We start from the raw sequence: 24,717 nt of genomic DNA, 5'->3' as shown, positions 1-24,717 counted from the left end.
TAATTGCTCTACCTTACCACCAGACAGCCCTTTCCCATCAGAAAATGAAGCTGTTATTTCAAAGCCACAAAAACAGTAGGTCAAATTGGGGAACACAGGAGTTGCTGGTCTACTGCAACAGAAATGAACAAGTTTGCAGATTTCACGTATCTCAGCAACTGCAATCGATCACCAGTTGTCTACCCAGAAGTGATTGTTGTGTTGAGCCCACCGCCATGGTGATTCAGTCTTAATCAGTCTAAATAGTTTCATTGTAATTGCATTGCTAGGTAATTGCTAGGTGCATGTTTAGTTCCTTTCAGCTGATGTTATTCAGATTCAGTGCAACAGAAAATAAAAATGGACCCATTTACAATGTTTATGTTGTTGACTTAAAAACCCTGACCCTGACCACTTCTGCCAAAGTGAAAGCAGAAGTTTGGTTCTGTTCCAATTATGTAAGAAAGTAAGAAAACTTAATTTAAAATCATATGGACATTTTTAACAATGCAAATGACAACAGACCCAGCCTTTTAACATTATTTTACTCAATAGTATGTTGTGTGGTTCACTAAAGCCCAGTTCAGACTAATGATTCGTGACAAGACGAAACTCTTTTAGAACATTGCAGAGAAAAGTTGCAGCGATGTGAAGCGGCCATCTGAGCTCAACTGAAGCCGGTGGCTGATGGTGTCACCTGCAACTCAGCTGGTCAAATCGCTGGTGGCTTGTTTAAGACCGGAAAGCCAATAAGCTTGTAGTGAAGTCTACTGTTTGAGTCAAAATGACCCCAGACAGCGCGTTTCTCTTGCTGCAGTAGGCACTGCTGCACACTGTATGTGCTTATGCCCACACTCATTCACACATTATCACTGACTGATTAATTGGCGCTGCTTATTTATATTAGTGTGGCATATTTATTATGGTATTATTTATTTATCATCTGATGCTCATTTTGTTTATGTTTTTGCCGTTTCATCACTACTACAAATGCAACCCAGTATCTCACTATCACTATCCTCATTCATATTTTAAGAAGCTACAAATTATAGCTGGTCATCAGAACAGGAGCACAGGGAGTTGTTGCACAGAGATGATACACCAACTCGTACAGTTGCATTGGTGTGAACCGAGAGGTTTTTAGAACAGCACATTGCGAGTAGCTGCATGTTTCAGCTAGTCTCGTCGCAAATCTTTGGTCTGAACTGAGCTTTAGAAATCTAGGTAAAGATGGCATTAAAAAAAAAGTCTAACCTTGTTAAGCTTCTGAACACTATTAAAAAAACACCATTTCCCCTTAGCCCTAAACAACTTGACAAATGCGGCAAATTTAAATGTCATTTTCACATCTCTGTTTGTGTACAGGTTAGTTTTAGTTGATATGTGTATTTTTTTTTCTTTGTATAGATTCAAGCTACCCATTTCCCCTGTTTAAAGTCCTTATGCTAAGCTAGGCTAAAGACTCAGCTCATTAGTTAACACACAGACATGAGACCGATATTGTTCTTCTCATTCAACCCTTGCAAAGAAAGCAAACAAGCATATTTCCGAAATTGTTATACTAAGGTGTTTATATGTGCAGCACATCAACATTGCATTGTGTCCATCTAAAATACCCTAGAAGTCAAAACACTGGCTGTGTTTTTTTTTTGAAAAGGTCAAGCATTACAGGGCAGGAATTTGTTTTTTTATTCTTTTTTTTTTTTTTTTTTAATTTCAAGAAATCATGAACTGAGTCAAAGGGGCAAGACTTGAAAGAGAGAAATAATAGTGAGATGACAGGCAACTGTTGCGACCCACCACCCCTTAGGAAACCCAGCCATCATGTTGTCAGGCCATATCGATCTTTGAGAAAGAGTGAAAGAGACTGTGCTGTAGAGAGGGAGAGGGGGAGGGATGAAAGTGCAGAAGGGAAGAATGTCCGTTTCCAGAAGTGGCTGGTGTGATTTTATCATGCTCAGTGAAAGGGTGACATTTCAGTAATGCTTTATTCCTCACTTTGGCATTTCAAATTAATAAAAGCCTCTAATAACTATGCAGATTGAAAAGATGGAGGACGAGTTGACACACTATGAGCTAACACACTGATGAACAATGCAGCAATTTCACTCTCGCTGTCTACTCCTTCTTTCTCTCACTCTCTCAATTTCATCCCAGTTTCTATCAATTTCTCTGCGATGACCCCTGCATCTCATTGTTAAAGGGCTGAGAACTGAAGTCTGTGTCCTCTGATTTTCTTCTCAATGAGAGAGTACTTAGAATCCCTCAGTGGCAGATTGATGTGTTTTAAAGCTGCTTATATGAAACTAGCGAGAGTCAGAATCAATAATGCAATGATTTTAGAATACTTTATCATTGTGTTGTTAGAGAGGAGGCAATCTAGGGTAACAAATGAATTACACTCTCATTTTTGTTTTGTTTTAAATTGTTTCAAACTATAGAGCATAATAAGAGTGAAATCAAGTAGATCAAATTTGGGTTTGTGTAAAGAAATTCTGGGTTGCTTCAGACGATGTGATCAATGACAATCAAGGTATAGCACACACAGAAGTCTGGTGGATTAGCAAGGCTTGGTGACCCTTATTAAGGCCATTTATATCTGCAAAAATTAGGACTTTCATGAAAGGCTGAGGGATATGGAGAAAATGAAATATCACAATATTTTTGACCTCGATATAAATATTGCAACAATATTGTAGTGTTGACTATTGGTGCTTTCACAAAGCAGTCTTGGAGTTCAGAAAATTACATCACTTTATCATAATGCAGCCTTTAAAACTAGGATAAGACAACAGTCACTATATTATGATATCCAACACCTAAAATTCTATCTATTCTTATATCACAATATCAAAATAATATCAATATATTGCCCAGCCTCACTTTTATACATGTCATTTTGCCATGATAAAAACAACAAAATGCTAATTTATCTAAAGAGACGATAGACGGGAGTAAATATAAACCATAGATCTTACATGTAAACATACAATGTTTTATTTGTAATTTTTTATTGTGTCATGATTATGGCTAGTTTAATACTCTTTGTATTAGTAACGTACCTCATATTTGTTGCGTATATGACATTAACACTTGGCATGCTAATACAAATACGAAACCAAACTGGTATACACAAAGCATCATATAATGCTGTTTGAAATATGCCATCATATGAGACAAAAAAACTCAAAGACTGTGCAGCAGTGGTGGGCAATATGGCCCTAAAATAATATCACAATATTTTGGGGGATATTTGCGTGAACGATATTCTTGACAATATGACAAATTACTGAGGAAAAATATTATTATTAATTCAAGAAAATAGAATTGCAGCAAAGTAAGTGATAACCTGTGACAGGCTAAACAACCGTGAAGTTGGGAATAATTTTGCTTTCAGCTATGCTCGTTGTTGCTGTGGGTAACAGCATGACGTCAATATGACAACAAGTAGAAATATCGCAAATAACACAATATACATTTTTTATATGATCATAAAAATTATACCAGTATTATCGAGAACGAGATGAAGGGACACACCTCTACTGTGCAGTATGGTCAAATCAAAGAGTACACACTTCATATGTTTTTCAACAAGTTGTGGATAGTAACACGGTTGATTTACTTAAGTATTTGTACTTGAGTATTTTTTTAAATAAATTGTACTTCCAAGAGTAGTTATTTAGCAGCATACTTTTACTCTTACTTTTTGTTTTACTCTTCTTTATTCGTACACATGCAATTAAATATATTTACTTCTACTCCATTACACTGGGCTTTACACTTCTTGCTACTCTTACTGAAAGGTCGCTTTTAGCTATAAATATTTATTTGTATTAACTGAGCTCACACAAATGACAGGGATTGTCTGACAGCAAGCAACGAGATAGCCTGTTGGTCTACACACATGATGCACACTGCGTCCAAGCCTCTCCTCTATGGATTCAGTGAGGATTACACCGGGCACAGGTTGGCCACGTTCCGGCTGTGACGTACACCAGAGCTGATCACGGCCAGTCAAGAAAACACTAGTAATTCCACAAGACGCACCACAGTGTTTTCTTGTTATATTGTTTTAAGAGATTAAACAGTGCTTAACAGCATGTATTTTCCCATTGGTTGGGTTCTGGATATTGAAATTTAATGACAATTAACCTGCACATTTGTTAATACCTGATGAGGACCTGACTTTGCATATAATACATTTATGTAATTAATTGCATCTAATGAAGTTTCTCACTACTCAAGCAGATACTTATTTAATCTCACTCAGGTAATATTTTTCGGATTGCTTTTACATCTTCTTTAGTGGGCTGATAATGAATACTGTTGTTTTTTTGTTTTTTTTGCCCTTTCCACCAGTGAACCACAACATATAGATCTTGTCAAATGGCTGAGGCTATCTTTATCAAAACATGATATTTTTTGAGCACGGCTAAAGCCAATGAGACATGAACCTACAACCCTGGCATTGTTAGTGCCATGCCCTATATCTACAGGATCAAAAGAGATGCTTGTAAAATCCATCTGATGTGTTTATTTTACACACAAATATCTGCCTGCGTTAAGCATTCTCTCTAAAGTATCTTGACAAGAGAGATATCAATTTTTACCACACAAGCAGGCAGCGTTTCATCCAGGGGCTGCTTTGGAATACAGAGCGCCGCAAAGAGAGGGAGAGATCTAGCAAAGAGAATTAAACATCCTCTCATTATAGCAATGTTAAAGCGTTTTATTGAATCCTGACATCAGAGGGAATCTAATCCCGCACACAACCAAGCGCACACATGCTGAGACACGCAGCCACATACACACACACACACACACACACACACACACACACACACACACACACAAACGCACTCTAATACACAGGAAAATATGCAGGTACGCTCACATACAGATAAACATACACAGAATAACAACAAATACAAATGTACAAATGACTTTGATTCAGTTCTCTATATATATAAACCTACAGAGATTTTCACACATGCATGCAAATGCACACATGAAAGCCCACAACCATCCCCCACGATAATAAGGCGGTGTTAAATTTACCCCAGTGGGATTCTGCCACATGGGACTGATAATGAGGCCAGGTGTTAATTAATGTGGAGTGCGTTTCCCCTCGTCTACCGACGCCCCGTGAATCCCAATCAAGGCTGGATCGTGCCGCGGCTGATTTGCCAGGCAGTGTACTTCAAAAGGCCAGACTGGCTGTACCGCAGTCCTCAAAGGGACTGCTTTGGCGAGGGCTACATTCCAAAGGGCGGAGTGCTTGGCATGTGGCAAATCGAAACATGAGCGCTGAGAGAAGTTTGTGTTTTGGTTTTGATCCGACGTCAGCATCGATAGAAGGCTACAGCCGTCGCCTCTGCACCCTCTGATGCTGTTTACTGAACCACCTGATGCATATGTTTTCATTTTGTGTGCCGTGTGCAGCCTCACACATGACACTCAGAGGAACACACTGATGTGTCTTTGCAAGTCTTACCAACAAATCACAACCATTGCCTTATTGATATTGTGATCTATTGCTACAGGATCAAAGTTTGACCAGACTGTGACTACATTCAGACTGCAGGCATATTAGATTTGTTTCTTAAATCAGATCTTAAAGACAGACTGTCTGCACCGTTATTTACAAGCACCAACCAGCTCCAGTAGGGACACATGAGAAATGGAGGCTAACAACAACGACTATTATCAACACAGAAAAATGACTAAATATTCACAGAAAACATTCAGTGTAGGATTTATCATCATGGATTTATTTGACAAAGACACCGCAGGTCAAGGCAGGAATACAAAGCTCCTGAAAGGGATACAATCACTCCAAAGCCCTCGTTGGAGCTGCATAAAGGTTAACGTTAGCTTCTGGGCAAAATTAGACAAGTCTCTCTCATGAAGCATTCCAGAAATATTTAACGTTAGCAATGTTATGCTGTGTACAACATCGTCAACCCCAGAGTTAACTTCTATATTGCCTTGTACATACGATTTTTCTCATCAGCCCTATTAAATGCTTGGTGAAACAGCTAAACTGGAAAATCTCTGCCTCAGTGATAGTTACTTTAAAGCCCCGCACTTTCGGTATGGTAACTTTGGAACCAAAAGTAACCCTTCAGACACGGTACCAAGACCCCAGGTCCACTTTAGTGCTGCACGATTAATCTAATCGCAATCGCAATCGCGATGTAAGGCTGTGCGATTACATAACCGCATAAAAGGCTGCGATTTGCAATTTAATGTAGGCTAAATAAATGTTAACGTGTGTGTCTGTGAACGTGACTGCTTCTCCTGTAGTGTGTGGAGTTTGTTGACATCACGCCCACAGAGCATGAGCTTGACCATGAACAGGCTGAGTTGGTGGCGAAAAAAACGTCTGTTACATGGCGATACTTTGGATTCAGGTACAGCGACGTTGAACAGAAAGACGTGCTGTGTGTAAAAGTTAAAGTCGCCACGTCCCGCGGCAACACGACCAATCTATATCAGCACTTGAGACAGGACGTGGTGACTTTAACTTTTACACTTTTACACAGTGTGTCTTTCTGTCCAACGTCGCCGTACCTCAAAGACGTGCTGTGTAAAAGTTAAAAAGTTAACACGACCAATCTATATCAGCACTTGAGACAACACAGCACAGGGAAAAGTAGGAAGAGTGCATGCGAGAGAAAGCAGAGCTGTGTAACGTTAAAGACAAAGGGACAACTGAAAGCCGCCAGAGCCTCATAAAACAACATCCAAGCACAGTTAAGCAAACATTTGTAAGTGTCACAGGAAATCATGGACTCCATAACAAATGAAAAATTGAACAATTTTGCTCGGGTTCGGCCCACTTGACATGCTGCTGTGTTGTGCCGTGGCGTGCTGGAATTTGTCATTTACGTGACAACGCCTGAATGCAACACAGGCTCGCTCCGCTGTGTGTACAGTTCCGTGCTGCGCTGCTGTGTGAGCAGCGTGTTTGACTGTGCTCAGTCTGTTGATGGTCATTGACACACTGTCTGTCCATAACAATAACTATGTCAGGTCAGTGCCCCCCTAATATAATGTAGGGGAAACACTGTATCAAGCAAAAAGACTCATGACACCATTTATTTATTATATTGTATATTGTAATTATATTGTAATCGCAATCGCGATATTGTCCACCATAATGCACATTTTTATCAAATCGTGCAGCACTAGTCCACTTAGCATTTCCACCACAAGCAGTACACGGAGTTGTTGTCACTTACTGCTCTGTCCAGCACTCACTGTATTTCCTTGTTTATCATACACAGATATGCCAAAAAAAAAAAAAAACAAAGCTTGGGCTGGCAGTCTAAATAAGGCCTAAAAGTGTACAGGATATACTGACCTCTACAGCATCAACGATGACCATTCTTTTTGAAATATTTTTCTGTAAAACATCATCACAGATTACAGCTGTTTGTGAGCAGCTTTAACAGTATTTTTCCCTCTATGACTGTTTTAATTTTTAAAGGCCTAAACAGCTGAATATATCCAATATCTCACTATAAAAATAAACACAGTTCGGTGTAAGACAGTCATTCCTATTTTTTTCTTGTGACCTTTGATAATTATCCATGGACGCCAGGTTGGTGATCATTGGATTATAATACTCCAGCATGTTTGGGCTAATTGATTTTCACACCCTTCAGAAATGAATATGAGCCAATAGTTGCCTGGACTGGTACACAAGTACACAAAATTGTTTTTGCACCGCACATGCATGATATTGAATTGCCATTATCTGTTGTCAGGTCTCAGACGTTCATAACCCTCCAACCTTAGATGTGATATGATGGTGCACTCACAGGTCAGATGAGCAATCCTCCTGTCCTTCATTCCTCTGAAGGTCAGAAGAATGAAAAGCCTGGCTCTGTTGTGAGCCACTGCTGGCCCTGACTGCAGGTCATTAAAGCTCTATTGAGTTTCTGCCAAAGCTCTGACTCTCCCAATATCTCACCATGGCTCATCTGAGCTGTCTCTTCCGTCAGGGCTTATACCAAGCCCTGAAAGGATCAACACCCAGTCCCTGTGTTCACTGTACACTTGAGCATTCCCTCTTCTAAAGAGCCAACCAAGATCTATCTTGATATCATCCCTTTTAGCTTGGCTTCTGTGTAGCACCACAAACGTATCATCCTCAGTTATATCCAAGTACCATGAGTGCAGGGCAAAGACAGCTTGCCTTTTTTGCTCTGATTGAAAGTTGAGATTTTATTGTGGTCTTAAAATGGGCATCTTGTGCTTTTATCAAGTGGTGCTTCAGCTCAAATAATCGTCAATTTTGTTGTCTTGGATCAACTCTCTGAACACTGAATCACAGACAAGTGATATCACCAAGCTGTCATTTGTCAAATTGTCCTCCTCTGGTGCGCCCCATGAATGAGGATGAGCATTGGACGTGTGATAGAGGGGGGGTTTGGGCCAGCGACAGGTCAGCAGGTGTCATGCGGCAGGTTAGGAGGTGTAAGGCCGAGCAGGATGATGTGCTGATTAATCCAGCAACACCTCTGGTCCAGTGGGAGAGACTTCTCTCAGAGCCACAAAGACTCGGTAGCGACGAAGTAACTGAGGGCTCAGCACAAACGAGTAAAGTACACACAGGTCACTAGTCTCGCCACCAGACAATCAGAGATCTCCGCCTTCTGATGGTCTGGGGACACTCCTTTCTAAAGTGTGTTTAACACACCGGTGAAAACGGCCGGCAACAAAGCAACGTCTCTTGCATTTTTGAAAAGGACACGCCTTCTCGGAAATGTGCGCTCCCCTTTTCTCGTCCGCAAGGAAACAAACACACAGAAAGCTTGAAAATGGATGCTGAGAGATTTAACTCCGTTTTATCAAACGTGTGCTCATCCGTGAAGAAAATATTTTTTCCAGCGGATGTCTTAGTTACAACATGATTGAGCTAACTGGAGTAGTTTCATGTCGTATCCGACAACGGGAGGCTTTTAACAGATGACGTCCTGATGTTAGCTTTGCTGCTGCTGTTAGCTGTCCCTGTCAGCTGCAGCCACTGATGCTTTCTAGACATCGTGATTTCCCAAAACTGAATAAATACCACACATAGCAACACAAAACTGCTTTGCTAGCTCAATCATGTTGTAACTAAGATATCCGCTGGAAAAAATATTTTTTTCACGGACCATTTAATGAGTTATTACCTATTACAGACACCGCTAACAGCTAAGAAATAGTAATGTTTGTTCAGTCATTGTGTTTATAGACTTTACAAACATTGGATTAGTCTAAACGGTGATACAGTGATGTGAAAAATGTGATATATATATAGGCGACTCCCTCTATAGTCCGGCCGGACGGATGAGTCATGGCCTTGTAAAAGATTATGTTTGTTTCTTTTAGTTGGCGAGAATGTGTCGCCGCAAACGCGACAAACATCCACTAACTTTGACGGCGTTTTCTGCAAGCACGGCTGAGCCATTTTGTACCGCTACACGTGTTTCTAGTGGGACTATGTTTACAAGCACAAGAGTTCAGCGAGCCACCGAAGGACCGCCCTGCAGATTTACTATTGGTTCTGCAACGTAGTGAGTTTTTTTTATACTCTGAAATTGTATCCGGCCATCTAAACACAAAATCAGGGAGAAAGACATCGGGCTTTAGTTAAGCAAAGCGTCTAAAGACTGACTTGTGAGTCTAACAGGTCACAGACTCCTCAACGTTATATTACTGTAGGTTTCACATTGAAGCTTTAACACAAATCCTACATATGAATGTTCTCATACCAGGTCGTCAAATACAGACACTTGTCTCACACCCGTTGACGTATGATACTGATGCAGAAAGCACCTTTTGGCATCTCTGTGAGACACACAGACATGTCCTAACATGTGGCTAACACTGATAGACAGTCGCGGTCAAGTTCGGGCAACAAAACTACTGGGTTAGATTGAGAGAAAAACATCATATTTTGGGTCAAAATAAGTACATAACGTGACATAAACATGTCATGTGAGTGATAAATGGATCTAAGTAACAGCACTGACTTTTGGTTTCAGTCTCCTGGGTCTGTCTTTGTTTGACCCCTTCACCCACCTCTCTCCTGCCTTATGCTGACTTTCTTGCACTTATCACCACATCAGTTGCTCTGAGTGTCAAATATTGCAGCAGATGGATTTCAGCATTCAGTATCACACACCAAGGGAAGTGTCAATGTGTCAGTATCTGACTACCTGGCAATGAGATCATGCTGATATAACGGCAGTTGAAGCCTCAAGTTTGAAGGGAATCTGGTTTATTATAATGTATGTATTTTGTATTTTGGTAGTTGTTATGGCGATCATCGCTGTTGGTAATAGTGATATTGTGCTCATTAAGGTAATTGCAGTGACAATGCTACAACAAAATCAAGGCCCAAGAAGTCAGCCCATCATATACTGTTTCCAACACATTCATTTACTTGGGGTGGTCCACCAATATATCTGTATATGTCGCCAGATATTGATTTTCTCTTTTTGGAGCTGGACCGTTAATTCGGAGCAGTGCTAGAATTTATAAACCATTCAGTTATGCAGAGCTCCACACTGAAGCAGCAGAACACCAGGCACAATACAGTTAAACCCTGTTTCTTAATTCTTAAAGAAATGGAACGCTCTATTTCTCAGAACAACAGCGCTCTCATTTAAGTGGTGTGAATTGTTTTTCCTAACTACTTTAGATGAAACTGGCTGTGTTCCCATGGAAACCACGCACCCCTTCATCCAGCATTAGGTGTGAAAGTTTGCTTTCACTCGTTTCTGCAGCAGCATTGATCTGATCTGATCAGCTCTGATTGATCCAACCACATACTGATTGGCTTACCAATTCTCCACCCCACGACTCAAACTCACAGAATGATCACAAAGCTTTCGCTACAAGGAAACACTGTACTGCACGTTTTGAACAAACCCACAAGTTAGCCAAAATAAAATAGTTACCAAAACAGCACTCACAGTAGAGCCCTACTGTGAGTGCTGTGCGATTATGGAAAAAAATCATAATCACGATTATTTTGGTCAAAATTGAAATCACGATTATGCAGCGCATGTGATGGCTTATATTGTTTACACGATGGCATGTCATTTCTGTCTCTATATGGTCGCATGTTTACAATTCTCTGCTCTGTATCATGCATGGCGGAATTCGGCCCACACACACACACACACACACACACACACACACACACACACACACACACAAACACAGACCAACCTCTCTCGCTCTCCCTCTGCCATTTTCCGCATGCTGTTTTTGAAATGTTCTGCGATCACCTGCCCCTTGCATTATTCGTAGTTCACCTACTTGACTGGCTCATGGAGTGAATAGAGGAGAGGGGCGGGAGCGGTATTGCGCATGCGTGGCTTCCATAGAAGACAAAATAACATCTCCAGGTGTCCGTGACCAAAAATCGTTTACCCTCGATTTCATTCATTTTGAAATCGTCTGACCTCAAAATCGTAATCGCGATCACCAGACGATTAATTGCACAGCCTTAACTCACAGTCAAAAATCAGGTGTCCTAATTTCAACTTTAACTTGTGAAATGATGCCTTTGGAGGTTGTTATTGACATTTTGGGGGCTCCACATTTGGCTATAACTCAACATGAAGTGGCGTTATTAGATAATCAGGATAAACTGTGGGTGAGTACAGTGTCGAAATTGTCACTACGAAGTCGTACTAAAATGGCCTCAGGTTTTTAATAATTCAAATCATACTTTTTATCATTTAAAAAAGTTTAGGAAATTGTATCTTGTGCATTAAAGTAATGTAATGTAATACAAAAATGTATTACAAGCATATTACATTGTTAAGAAAATCCAATTTCTGCAGGGCTACAGAGTTGTTTATGCCTTGTCAGGAAAGAGAGTGATAAGGGATTAGGAATGCAAGAGTCAATCATCTTCATTATCATCATCAACTTCAAATTTCTAAAAAACAGCTCTGCATTGGAAGGGAACTGGCAACATTTGTAATCTTAAACATCTCATCCATCTATAGAGTATTCACAGCATGAATGCATCAATGCACAGTAACAATGGAGGTGAGTAGTGTGTGCTGTATTTATGTAGGTGGGCAGGTAAGTCTGGCAAATAAAGAACTAATCAAAATTGAATGAGTTATTATTTGATTGACCCACAATTTGATTAGTTATTATTGCTGAAAAACTGTGTTATATATTCATCATTATTATACCCTTCCAGTGTTGTGGCTTCTGACTGATAGGCTTTTCAACTTGAATGAACTCTTTATATGCTGCAGGCCTTTGTTTATACCCAAAATAAATTTCCCTGAGGACTGTTAGGTTACTGATAGCACAATATTTCTTCTTTTTTTTCCTCCTGAAAACGGGGGTGCATTAGTCAAATAAAGTCAAGCCAAATTAATTTAGAAAGCATTTACTAAGCAAAAATGTGTGTCTCAGAGTGACTTACACAGAAACGAAGCAGTGAGCACATATCAAACTTTAAAATGTCACAATGGTGAAATAACATGGTCGCCTTAAAAGGAGATGGCTGGAGCAGAAAACTGCGGCGAGTTCAATCTGTGATGTGGGCTTCAAGTCCAGAAATCTGTCAGCTAAACTGATTGGTTGGATTGCCTGCCCCCATCCTTCAACTGGAGCTGTCGCTGGCCAGAGAATTTATCTGCCGAGCCACATCTTGTGTCAAAAGGCACATCAATGAGAGGTTACGCTTTGTCAATCTCACAGGCCATATGTCACTCTTTTAAACATCTGCCTCACGTCACATCATTATGCGCACGTGTGTGTGTGTGTGTGGGCATGAATTTTTTGTACTATGTGTGCATCTGCAGCCCATTTAGGAGAGAAATCATCCATTGCTATATTTATAATCCATTTTTGTGTCAATATTTTAAAGATTTTATTGATATAAATGTGTGCAACAGATATTATTCTGTGCTGTGTTTTTTCAGGTCACGGTTCATTGATTCCTATAATAGAAACCTTAAACAACTGAACACCACCATGAAATTTCATCTAAATATCCACTGAGCCTTCATGACAATCTGAGGACCTGAATGTCCTGACTGCTTTATATTCCAGTGAATGACATTTGGAGGCACACTCCCAGCTCCTGTGTCTCGCTCTTCCTTGTTCTTTTGCTCTCCTACTGTGTGACACCCTGATATTGGATTGACCTTATAGGCTGCAGAGATCGGGACATCATTAGCCGCGACCAGCCGCAGACTCGCTGCTCAGGCCTTCTGCGCTAAGCCACTGCCCCTGGACAGATCATATAGCACTGATAGAAACCAGCTGGGCTGGGTTACACAGCAGCCATGGTGGCAATAGAGATGTCAGCAATACCTAGAAGAGACAGGCCATTAGAAGACCTTGCACCATTGTGTGTAATGTCAATAGGTGTTGACCGAGGAAGACTATCTGACTTCTATGGCATGACCTGATAGGAATCCAGCTGTCTTACAAACCCAAAACAAAAATAAAAAAAAACTATATATATATATATATATATATATATATATATATAATAAATAGAATATGTAGTGTAAGAAAATCTTGTATGGTGTTCAAGAAAAAAATCATAGGGAGGGTTAGAGTTAGGATAAGCATTAATAATTACATGAATGTATGAGTAAACGTGTAAACATGCATCTCAGCAAGCTGCTTTCACCAAAGAACAGATTTCACATTTACAAATAGGTCTGTCATTATAACTACTTTTGGTGGACAATATATTGACCCAGAAATAATTGCAATATTATTGTAATTTTGTTCATTGATGACTTGATATTATAAAAGCATAATTAAATAAGATAAGATAAGACAGACTTTATTGTCCCCAAAGTAAATTTGCCTTGGATACACGTGGTACCTGCCATTAAAAGATCCCAAACAATGTATACATACAGCTCCTACATTGCACAACATATCTGTTTTACAGTCATCATAAAAAAATACATTGTTATGTATTATATAATAATGCAAATACATCCTTATGTACATAACATATAAAAATAAATGCAGACACCATATATGTCAGAAACATTGTTACTAATATCCCTGACAACTGAATACTTTAGTTTCCTATTGTGAAAACCTGTATCATTAGGCAAATGTATTCTATTGCACCTATAATATTTGTGTCCTTGTACCTGTTCTTTTTTTGTGAACATAAATAAATTGTTAAAATGTGCGTAGAGTGAAAGACAGAAGCAGCGTGACCAGAAATGACAGCAAATCATGTTGGCGACATTTTTTATGTAAATAAACTTGCATATAACAAAAGAGCATTATCATACAATATATGGTCTCAATAATCTTTGCTGACCTTGATAAGTCAATAACGTAATTATTGTGACAGGCCTGCACACAAATACACTCATTTCTCAATCTAATTACATCATCAGCGTGTTACATTCTTATTTAAAACTGATATTACGATTATTTTTAACGTCAGTAATGATCTACACTAAATTACACTCTCATGGCAGCCATTCTTTTATAAGGCTGGGCCACATTTTTCAATTGGTCGATATCTCATTTTGGTACAAAACTCTTGTTTCTTTCTAATTCTCTGCTGACTATATCCCTCTCCCACAGCCATGATCACAGGTAAAGGATCAAGCTGAGAGGGCTTATTGTTTTTCAATAGCTGCCCTGCAGCAGAGTACTGAAGCCGTGGGTCTTAAATGACCACAGAAGGTATTGATCTTCATAAGGCACTGTTTTTGTTGTTAAATAACCACCACAGGAAATCCGATGAAAGGTCCTGACCTTTGTCTGAGCCTCTATCATTCCACCTTCACTGGGCTGTAGGAAAGCATTCCAGTATGGCGGGCTTTACTGGGAGCACGTAAATGCTGCGCGTGCCGTTTAATGTTAGATTGGAAAAGTGCCTTCACATTATTGAGTGTTATTAATGATGGAAAGGGCCTTTATGAAAGGTTTGTCCCCAGCCAGCTCCCATATGGAACCGGTTAGAATGATCACTTCCCCGAAGGCCTGAAGTTGAGGCAGGCAATGAGAGAATGATTATGGATCCAATTTATGACTTGCTTTCCACTGGTCTCTGAACACTTCTTCTGCTGGCGTGATGAAGCAAATTTCTCTCTTTTTAATGCTTCTATTTACTCCGCTTCTCACTGTTCAGCTGGGAAATTGTTTTTCTCATTAGCCACGGGACGCTGCGGTCTGACTTCTTTATATCGTCTGTGAATAAGGCTCCCATTTCGGAAGATGCAAAGGCAGCCACCCCGCTGCTTCCCCAAACCTATCCGTGACGACAAATGAAACAAATATAAGTGAAAATTCATGCTCTTGAATGACAACAGGGAAATCACTCCCTCTCACACCGTCTGTGTCTCTCTCCTTCCCTCGCTCTCCACCAAGGTCTGAGCTCCGAGCGGACCTCCAAGGCTGTTCAAGCACAAGTAGGGAATATAACGAGCCTCAGCACACATCATTGGCAAACAGTTGACACAAGTACAATTTATTGTCCCTGTGGCCAAACTCAGGCAGCCAGAGTCCTTCCTATTACCCCTTAACTCTCTCTTTCACATCTCTGTCTCTTTCTGCGTTCAGTGTGGCCTTTAGAGCAACATGTCGGCTTTGCATGTGTGTGGGTGTGCATGGGCATGCGGGAAGAATACTTTTAGCAACTGAGATCTTCAAAAAAAAAAACACGAAAAGGTGTACTTGTCTTACATTCTCACCCCCTCCCTCTCTCTGCTCTCTGTGTCTTAGCAGCATAACCCTTATTACCCTCCTAATTGGATCATGCAATGCTCCTTTGAGTGAGCTGAGCAGGCCTAGTGACCCACAATCCCTCAGTCTTGTTTTACCTCATCCCATAGTTATCTCTTCTACTGTAGCTGAGAAGCAAGTTGCTGATAGCATATCACAGTCCCACAGGAAATAAAATGGGCTGAGAAGATCTGTATCTAAAAACAGGGAAGTCGTACATACATCTCCCTGTGAAGAAGATAAAGCATCAAATACGTTTTTTTTCCTTGGGCGAGAAGAGTTTAGGGTCTTTACTCAAAGACAAAAAGCAGCCATTGGTCTTTTCAAATAACATATAGCAGCGTCTGCTTATCAGTATTCCTGCCAGTGATCTTCGCTCGACAAAGTGGCAGTCTCCATTGAATGCACTGCAATACTGGAGAGATAAGCGAATAATGTTGCAGATAACACTGTTCTCACCTTTAGATAATTTTGCGTGTAGAGTGTCGGATGATTGCTGATTATCGAACCGCTTTACAGTTGATCTGAATCTCATCTGCACTTAACCTCATTGTTCCTGGAGCAGAGGTGAGAGGAATGTCAATTGGAGTGTGTCTTGTGCTCTCTGGCTCCGTTTCAGCTCGCTCTCGCTGTCTCTCTTTGCCATTCACTCGCACACAGGGATACATGCTGCATGTGCACACACAAGCAAACACATTCAGAGCTCTCTATCCCTCTCACAAACAAACACAAACACATCAAGAGCTCCTCGTTCTCCCCACTAACACGCTCGCACAAACATCCAGACTCGGTGGATGTCTATGGTACAGAGCAGACACGGGCCCATGAAAAATGCATTTCCCTTTGCGTGTTTCATAAGAAACACTCATCGGGATTCCATTCCCATCTCAGCTGAAACACCACACAGGAATATCAATTACACTGGCAATTTGGGTGGCAGTGTAGGCAGGAATGGCACTGAACGAGAATACGGGATCCACGGTGTCATCGTAATGAGAGGGTCACTGTCTCCTGCAGCTCTTGGGCCGACATTGCTCGCGCAGATTATAAAATACACATTGGCCTGAATGTGATAGAAGTGCTATTGAGTACGGTGGTGGAATCATGATAGGATGGAGAGCCGACGAGGCTCTGGAAAAGCAAATAACCTTTAGAGGCAAAATGGAGCAACAGCGGACCTGAGAGATGCTTTAGGGTTTGTAGTCGTGAGGGTGGGACTATTAGAGCGAGCTGCTTTATAACTAACAAGTGCTCTAGAATTCCACTTTTACTCTGAATATTTTATGCAAAACTAAATATTTAACTACCTTTTTGACATTTCAATTGCTTAACTTCCCTTCCTCAAACTACAGAGGGTAGTTTGTCCCTACTTTTATCCTCATTTGTCAGTTTTATTGGACAAAACCATTCCTGTACAAAGGTAAACTAGTTAAAATTTCAGGTATTTTCAGTGTGGGCCTTGATTCCTAATCTCTACACCACCGTTAATCAAAGTTTTATTAGTTTCCTTTAGAGTTACCTGCTCCACAGCTAGCAGGGAGAGCTGCTCCAAAGGAGTCAACAAGAAACCCAAGCAGCCGAACACACAAAGCAATTAAATCATGCCCTAAACCTTGTCAGCAGATTGTGAAAGATTAATTTTATGACCTGGCTCTCAGGTATAATTACTCGAGGTGTATGCATTTCTTGAATCACTGCAGATACTGCCCCGATTTTGTTGTGATGATTATTCATCAAAAATCTCATTACATAAACACTTTGTGAAAGCACCAATATTCAACCCTACGATATTTATGCAATACCGATATCAAGGTTTTGGTCAAAAATAGTATATGATATTTGATTTTCTCCATATTGCCTAGCCCTTGGCTAGTGTCCCCAAATTCAACCCCAAGTTTTTACTACTTGGGCACTGCACTTGCATTTTTTTGTAACAACTCAAATTAGTCATTAAAAATTGTACCTATACAATGTCTAAGAGATGCACTGTACACATTTTTATACCCTGATTGCAATGTGGGCTTACATTTGTGTATCTATTTGCTTTTTTTGTTTGTTTTATAGGAGAATCCTTATATGTGCAACAATGAATGTGACGCCAGCACCAAGGAGCTGGCCCATCCTCCAGAGCTGATGTTTGACTTTGAGGGTCGCAACCCCACAACGTTCTGGCAGTCCACCTCATGGAAGAAATACCCAAAGCCCCTCCAGGTTAACATCACGCTGTCGTGGAACAAAACCATCGAGCTGATTGATGACATCGTGCTGACTTTTGAGTCAGGCCGACCAGAGCAGATGGTCCTGGAAAAGTCCCTCGACTACGGCCGGACCTGGACCCCGTACCAGTTCTACGCCACCGACTGCCTGGACGCCTTCACCATGGAACCCAAGACAGTTAATGACCTCACCCAGCGCACCCTGCTGGATATCATCTGCACTGAGGACTACTCCCGAGGCTACGTATGGAAGAATGACAAGACAGTACGTTTTGAGATAAAGGACCGCTTTGCCCTCTTTGCCGGGCCACGGCTACACAATATGGCCTCGCTGTACGGCCAGCTGGATACCACCAAGAACCTGAGGGACTTCTTCACCATCACTGATCTGAGGATTAAGCTGCTGAAGCCAGCAACTGGAGCCACCATGGTGGATGAGAATAACCTGTCCAGATACTTCTACGCCATCTCTGACATCAAGGTGCAGGGCAGGTAAGACCCATTTATATTCCTTTGGTTTCTGCTTTAAATCAAATCAAGTCTTTAAGTTCGGGTGCTTCAGCAGCTTCGCCTGTCTTTTAAAGCAGCTTCAGTTTGTACAGACATTTGTAACCTGTTTACAAAGTATTGAGTTTTCTGATTTTCACCAAAACCAGTGGGTATCTTTAAAGTCCAAACAAACACGTTGAGCTCAAAACCTTCCTCATAAAACATTTACAGAGATGATTTTTAATTTTAAATCCTGCATTGTTCACATGTTCACTTGTTTACAGTCTTCTTCTTCACTACCTTTGTTGGTGCATTGCTGCGCTTCTTTTCACAGTCAACAAAGTCCCCAAAACCACAACACCACAATGGAAGTCTTTCACAAAAAAAGCCTCCAATTTTCTGTACACTAAAACTGCCGTTTGTTGGAGGGAAATACTTTTTCAAACAGCTGGAGTTCTGTGATGAGGAACTGTATCAATACTCCTCTAATTCCCATATTCCTCAGCACTGGATAAAGCCAGATCAACATTGACATATGTTATGGATGGACTGATAAAATTCATGGCATGAAATTATCACAGAACATCAGTATTAACGAGGTGGCAAGCCATTTGCTACTGAGTGCCAACAGTTTGCAGGGTTTTAATCCAAATAAAGACACAACACAATGATTAGCACCACTTCAAATACAGGGAGGGAGCTCATTAGGGAAATCACCTGCTGAGGTGATCAGCAGATATAAAAACTTAACGACTGTGGCTTCTCTGTGGTACTTGGCACAACCACTGGTATAATCCAAACCACTTTTTGTAGGTGTAAAAGTTGCCTCTTCTTGATAGAGTTGGGACAGTTTCCGGTTTGGCTGGTCCAGTCAGGTTTGATTTTATGCAAACCAGCTGAACCAGCATTTGTCTTTATGACAGGTTCTGGCACACAAAAATAGCCTACATGAGCAACCTGCGCTGATGGTGTCACTGCACAAAATCCAACTTGTATTACATGTATATGTATGTACGTATAACGAGTTTCGGTAGAGTTGGGAGGGGGGAAGATGCACGTGATGTACATTGTGTTTGTTTACAAGAAAGTTCCTGTGTTTTTTGGGGTACCGAGACAAGACATGGCAAAGGTAGTATCTCGAGAAAACTAAAACTGTGTCAATATGGCAACATTTTGGATTTGAAGCTGACAAGAGAGGTGTTCTGACTGGCCATGAGTGACGCAGTGAGCATCACTTGACCAGAAAAGTTAACTGCCATAGTCTAAACAAGAACGGAAGTCTCTGAATCCATTTTGATGTAGACGATTCCTAATTAAGTGTATTAGCACATTACATTAATGATTGAAACTTGAAAATATAAATCAAAGAAGCTTCAGTGCCTCCCTTCCTTAAGCCAGAGTCTTGTACAATTTGCAAGTGTAAACACGGAGCAGCCAAAGTGGTTGGGTGACCCAGAGTAAGTTCACCCCAGCCCAAAATTCTGTTTCTAAAATGAGTCTGAATCAGCCTGAGCAGATGCTGAACTCTCCTCTCCTAAATTACTTATTATAACCCAAACCTGACAAGGACAGACGGCTGAGATTGCCTCCTGTGAGCCGTGGTGGAGAGAAGAGTTTTAATGCATGTTTCTCTGCATTTTTTATTGCAGATTCCACAGACATCTCATAATCCCATAATATGATATTACCATTATTGGGTTGGGTAGCACATAAATTGTGGAGAGCTGAACTTACTTACTGGTAATATTTTTTGTCTTAAAACATTGCTGTGAGTTCAATTAAATAACAGTTTTTTTTAAATGATTATAAAACTTTGCATATTTACATAACGTTTCTTATTGTAGTAAATTAACTTTTCAAGGGTGTATTACACCTACAGATATCACCATTTACAAGTGAAACATAAATTTCCCATTACCATATACACAGATCTCCTCAATTGTGGAAAGAAGTTTTGTGTCTGATAAAAAACGTTGATGTAGAATCTTAATGAAGCAGAATTCAGCCTAAAGTCAAAGTTCTCTGTGTGCCGTTACGTTCAGGTACATTACCATTAGCTATAGAAACAGACAGGTTTACTGGTGTCCCTGAGGAGAAAAAAAGACTTTAAGTGATTTAGGTGCGACTGGAGATTAAGTCCATTTCATGTTTTATTGCTCATTATATGATAATTTAATGGCTCTTTTTAGTGAAATGTCCTTAATTTCTGAGTTCTTCCGGATGAATGATTATAAGAAACGTGAGCTGTGTTTAAGGAGAGGAACCTTTTGTGTGGCTAATTTTATTTCTATAGTCTGGGTAAGGAGACAAAGCTCATGTTCATGTAAGGTCATGTAATAATAAATAATTAACTATGATTAATTGAAAGCACGTGATATGTAGTTTTAGTTTGATTAAAGCTGCATTAGGTGATGTTTGACCACTAGGGGGCAGCTAAACAAGCAGCTTAGAAAGTCCTTCAGGCAAACTTGTTAGCAAACAGCTACTTATTCCATTAGATACGGAGCAACATTAACATTTATTTGGAGTCGTGTTTCTAGCCACCTGATTAATGTAAGTCTAACTTGCACTTTCCTTTTAGCTGTGGTCTGTTCTCTACCAACTCCTGAGGGAAAGATCAGACTAGATCAGATTAGCCGCTAATGGCTCTACTGTTCACCAGGCAGACGCTAACTTTGTCTCTCTGCCATTTGGTGCTGAGCAGGCAGTTTACAGTGTGTTTATCAGGTTTTATAGCTGAGGAGGGAGAATGATCAAAACATGTGTTTGGAGGCCCGAGAACCAAAACAGCAATCGAGTAACACATGGAAAAGGTTTTAGAGCTGAGAGGGACTGCAGAGTTGAGTGATTTGTGTGGGTTTGTCACTTCAAGCATCCCCCTTCACATCACACATAGTACTTTTATCCATCGTTAATGTAAAAAATATTGATTAGTGCAGCTTTAAAGAGAGACAATAAGAGCTGGGAGATAAAATGATAGTGATAATTATCTTAATATGACTTTCCTCTATAGAAATATAACACATTCAATAAATGTTTATTATAATTAAACCACCCTTACGCTGGTAGAGGGGGGCACTCATGCACTTTAAATGCTAGTTGCCATCCACCATTACATGGTAATAGCCTAAACATGAATATTACATTTTTAATGGATTTTGCAGGAATGTTTTCAGGATATCAAAGATTCAATAAATATTCAATATAGTTTTGATCCATTTATAGACAATATGTCAAAACAGGAGACAGCAAAGATACAGTTAATATGTTAAAAGATCCGAAAAATATCTTGTTGATGATTTCTCAAAAAAAGGATACGTCAAAGATGAAGTTGTTGTTAAAGGGTCTATAAAAGGATCTTTAGTGGATACAATTTTAGGAAATTTATATGTATATTTCAAGATATCGCAAAATATGATACATAAAAGATGCCTTTAATATTTTGAAAGATCCGCAAAAGGATCTTAAGGGGTCTGGTTGCCACCCACGAGTTCCCACTTGGCTCATTGTGATTATGTCATGGATTTTAAATCTCTTTTCTTGGCTTGAGGAAAATTTTATAAATATAAAACCACCATGGCTCAAAACTTAAAAAAAGGAAGATCCATAATTGACCTTGTTTGCAGCTGGAGGTTCCCTGTCAACAGTTTTACAGACGTCTCTTTTATAATGGTGGTCTATGGGGATCATGCTTTTTGGGCTGCAATACCATAAGTGGCCACTGGGAAAAATTGCTCCAAGGCTGAGCTGCTTTCCTGGGGGCCTGGTAAGGTAACATTACTACAACATTTAACAGATTCATAAAGTTCTTTTTACTATGATTGTTTTGTCCACCATTTATCCAGGCTAACACTTTCAAATTCACCAAATAACATTAGCTAGAGTAGCTGTATGGGTAATCACTCATCTTGTGCAAATGGTTAGTTAGAACTCGCAGCTACTTTATTAGAATATGACACAACGTGAATAAACATGACTCAGTGTAACGTGATTTCCATGTCCATACACATGATTTCTGCCTGAGTCAATTGGGATAGATTTTCATTGGCAGTGAATGATCCTATGTTACTTCACGACATCATCAAAGTCCGTTTTTTTTGTTATTATTTTGATTTAGAAATTGCAGAAATTACATACTGTACATTTAAAACCTGTACCAAAAAATACTGACCACAGTTGAGATTTTTATTAGTTTATTTTTTTCATATAGTCAGCTAAAACACTTACAAAATGTTTTAAACCACAAGCACAAAGAGTCTGACATACCACTTGCCAGAATTAAGATTTCTTTATGTTGATTATCATGTTTTGAATCTACCTCAGAATTGTGAAATGTTCCGCTTTTTGGCAATCATCATGCTCTAATAAGAAGTAGTTTAAACCACAATTAATAGTCTGGTTTCCTCAACTTTCACGTAGGGGCAGAAATCAGCCATTAAATGTGAAATTAATAATGATTTGACATTTATTGTGATAATAATTAATGTTGTCTAAAATGGCCATAAATGTTAAACATTTTAATATCCCCCAGCCCTAGAGTCAATCCTGTGTTGCCTCTTTGAATTTTGGTATTTCTCCCTCTCCACTTCAGATAAAAGTTTTTCTGCTTTTCTGATTTTAAAACCCACATTTTCAGTAAAATTAAGAAGACTTCCTTTGTATGTCATTAACACAGCTTGCAATGTTGCAGCATATAATACATTCATCAGTGAGTCATCAGAATGCCTCTGTGATTTTCAGGGAATGGAAACATTGTCGTTTCATGATGCATGAAAATGGCCCACATGATGGTCGTAACGCCTCTACAGCTGCTCTCCAAATGGGACCTGTGTTGCTTGCTGCAGTTGGTTTATATGAGGATAACTAGGTTGGTAATGACCCATCAGATGGGCCCTCGGTGAATTGAAACAGTTAGTCCCTAATTAGAATTCAGTCGACTTCAATGGCAGATTAGAACCATTAGCACGTTAGCTAATTGGTAGGAGACTAATCTTGTAATTAAGAGCATTTGCAGCTGATTAAATAGTAATCATCAGAGACACATCAGTGAAACGTGCAGACATTCAGAATTGCCAGGCCGTGATTCCAAATTTAGCCTTGCCCTGTTTAATAATGAGCAGATTTATGGTTAAATGTATGAGGGTTCCCTTTTGAGCAAGCTACAGTTTATGCTTTAAATAACACACTTTCAGAGATCTCTAGTATTTTTAATCATCTTTGAGAAATGTGAGCAAATCAGTCACTGAACATGAGCCATCATCACTGGCAAAATATCTGACAACACTTCACCATGTTTGATGCTTTTGATCCCATGCCACAACAAGTTTTTTGTAACCGTGGCGGGTGATATTCACAGTTCAGCCCTATCACAGAGATATACATGTTCTGCAGTCAAACACACTCCTCCGATATTCACACTCGTACTGTAAACATGAATTGATGAGCCCTAAATTGCAAGGCCTGCTACCTAGCACAGAATAGCATCTCCCACAGATATCTTATTTTGCCATTCATTAGAAAGAGTGGCAAAAGGTTGGATGGGAGGAAAATAAGCTATTTTGCCCAATTTTCCATCCTGCCCCTGGGCATCAAATTCAATTTTCCACCAAAAGTTTGCAGTGAGAAAGAAAAGAAAATAAACATACGATTTCTGTCCAGAGGTGGATCAGTAACTCACTTGAAAGAGGGTGATGGGTGCGGGGGGGAGACTGATTAGAGCTCCCAACAGCCTCAGCAGCCTTCTGGCTACAACCAAATGTGAAAGCCTTATCACAGAATGGCTATCCTGTCCGAGAATTCCCAGAATACCCCACAAACGCTGATTAACTTTCACTCATACACGGCTGAATATTTGCAGCGTCAGGTAACCTGCGGACATGGTCGCAAATGTCACAGCTCTAGATGGAGAGATACTGGCACGCTTTAGAAACGTCATATTTGCCTCATTTTACACTTCTATTTCAGAAATGGAAAAAAAAGTATTTTGAATTCACTGCTTGTGTGGAGTTACTGAAGGAGTGCTTTGCAAAGATGAAAAGATAATATAAAAATTAGTCACAAATGAATTACTCATTTAATTTGGGGAGAATGTTAGAAGAAAAATCAATCATAGAACAATTTAACTCCCTTGAAATCCAGCCATTAGCAAGGCAATGTTTTCTTTTTTTTTGTTTTGGAGAATTTGTCACTGAATCTTTTATACTCCGAAGAATAACTATTTTTTGTTGTCACTTTTAAATACCTCCAGATACAACAGAGTTGCCACCAGTATCCAAGAATTACATTCATA

The 24,717-nt window shown here is 39.9% G+C and overlaps 1 protein-coding gene across 3 annotated transcripts in view; it reads left to right on the top strand.

Moving 5' to 3' along the window:
- The window catches only part of LOC117271462 (netrin-G1-like), an 87,319-nt gene that overhangs the window by 24,889 nt on the left and 37,713 nt on the right, over window positions 1-24,717 (top strand). For all 3 annotated transcript variants that reach the window (XM_033649617.2, XM_033649618.2, XM_033649616.2), the window contains exon 3: window positions 17,788-18,431. In XM_033649617.2, coding sequence (XP_033505508.1) covers window positions 17,788-18,431 — 644 coding nt within the window. The remainder of the gene's footprint in view (window positions 1-17,787; window positions 18,432-24,717) is intronic.

The sequence above is a fragment of the Epinephelus lanceolatus genome, chromosome 12 (assembly GCF_041903045.1).
Source record: "Epinephelus lanceolatus isolate andai-2023 chromosome 12, ASM4190304v1, whole genome shotgun sequence".
Classification (NCBI taxonomy): domain Eukaryota; kingdom Metazoa; phylum Chordata; class Actinopteri; order Perciformes; family Serranidae; genus Epinephelus; species Epinephelus lanceolatus.
This window is presented reverse-complemented; position numbering and strand designations above follow the sequence as displayed.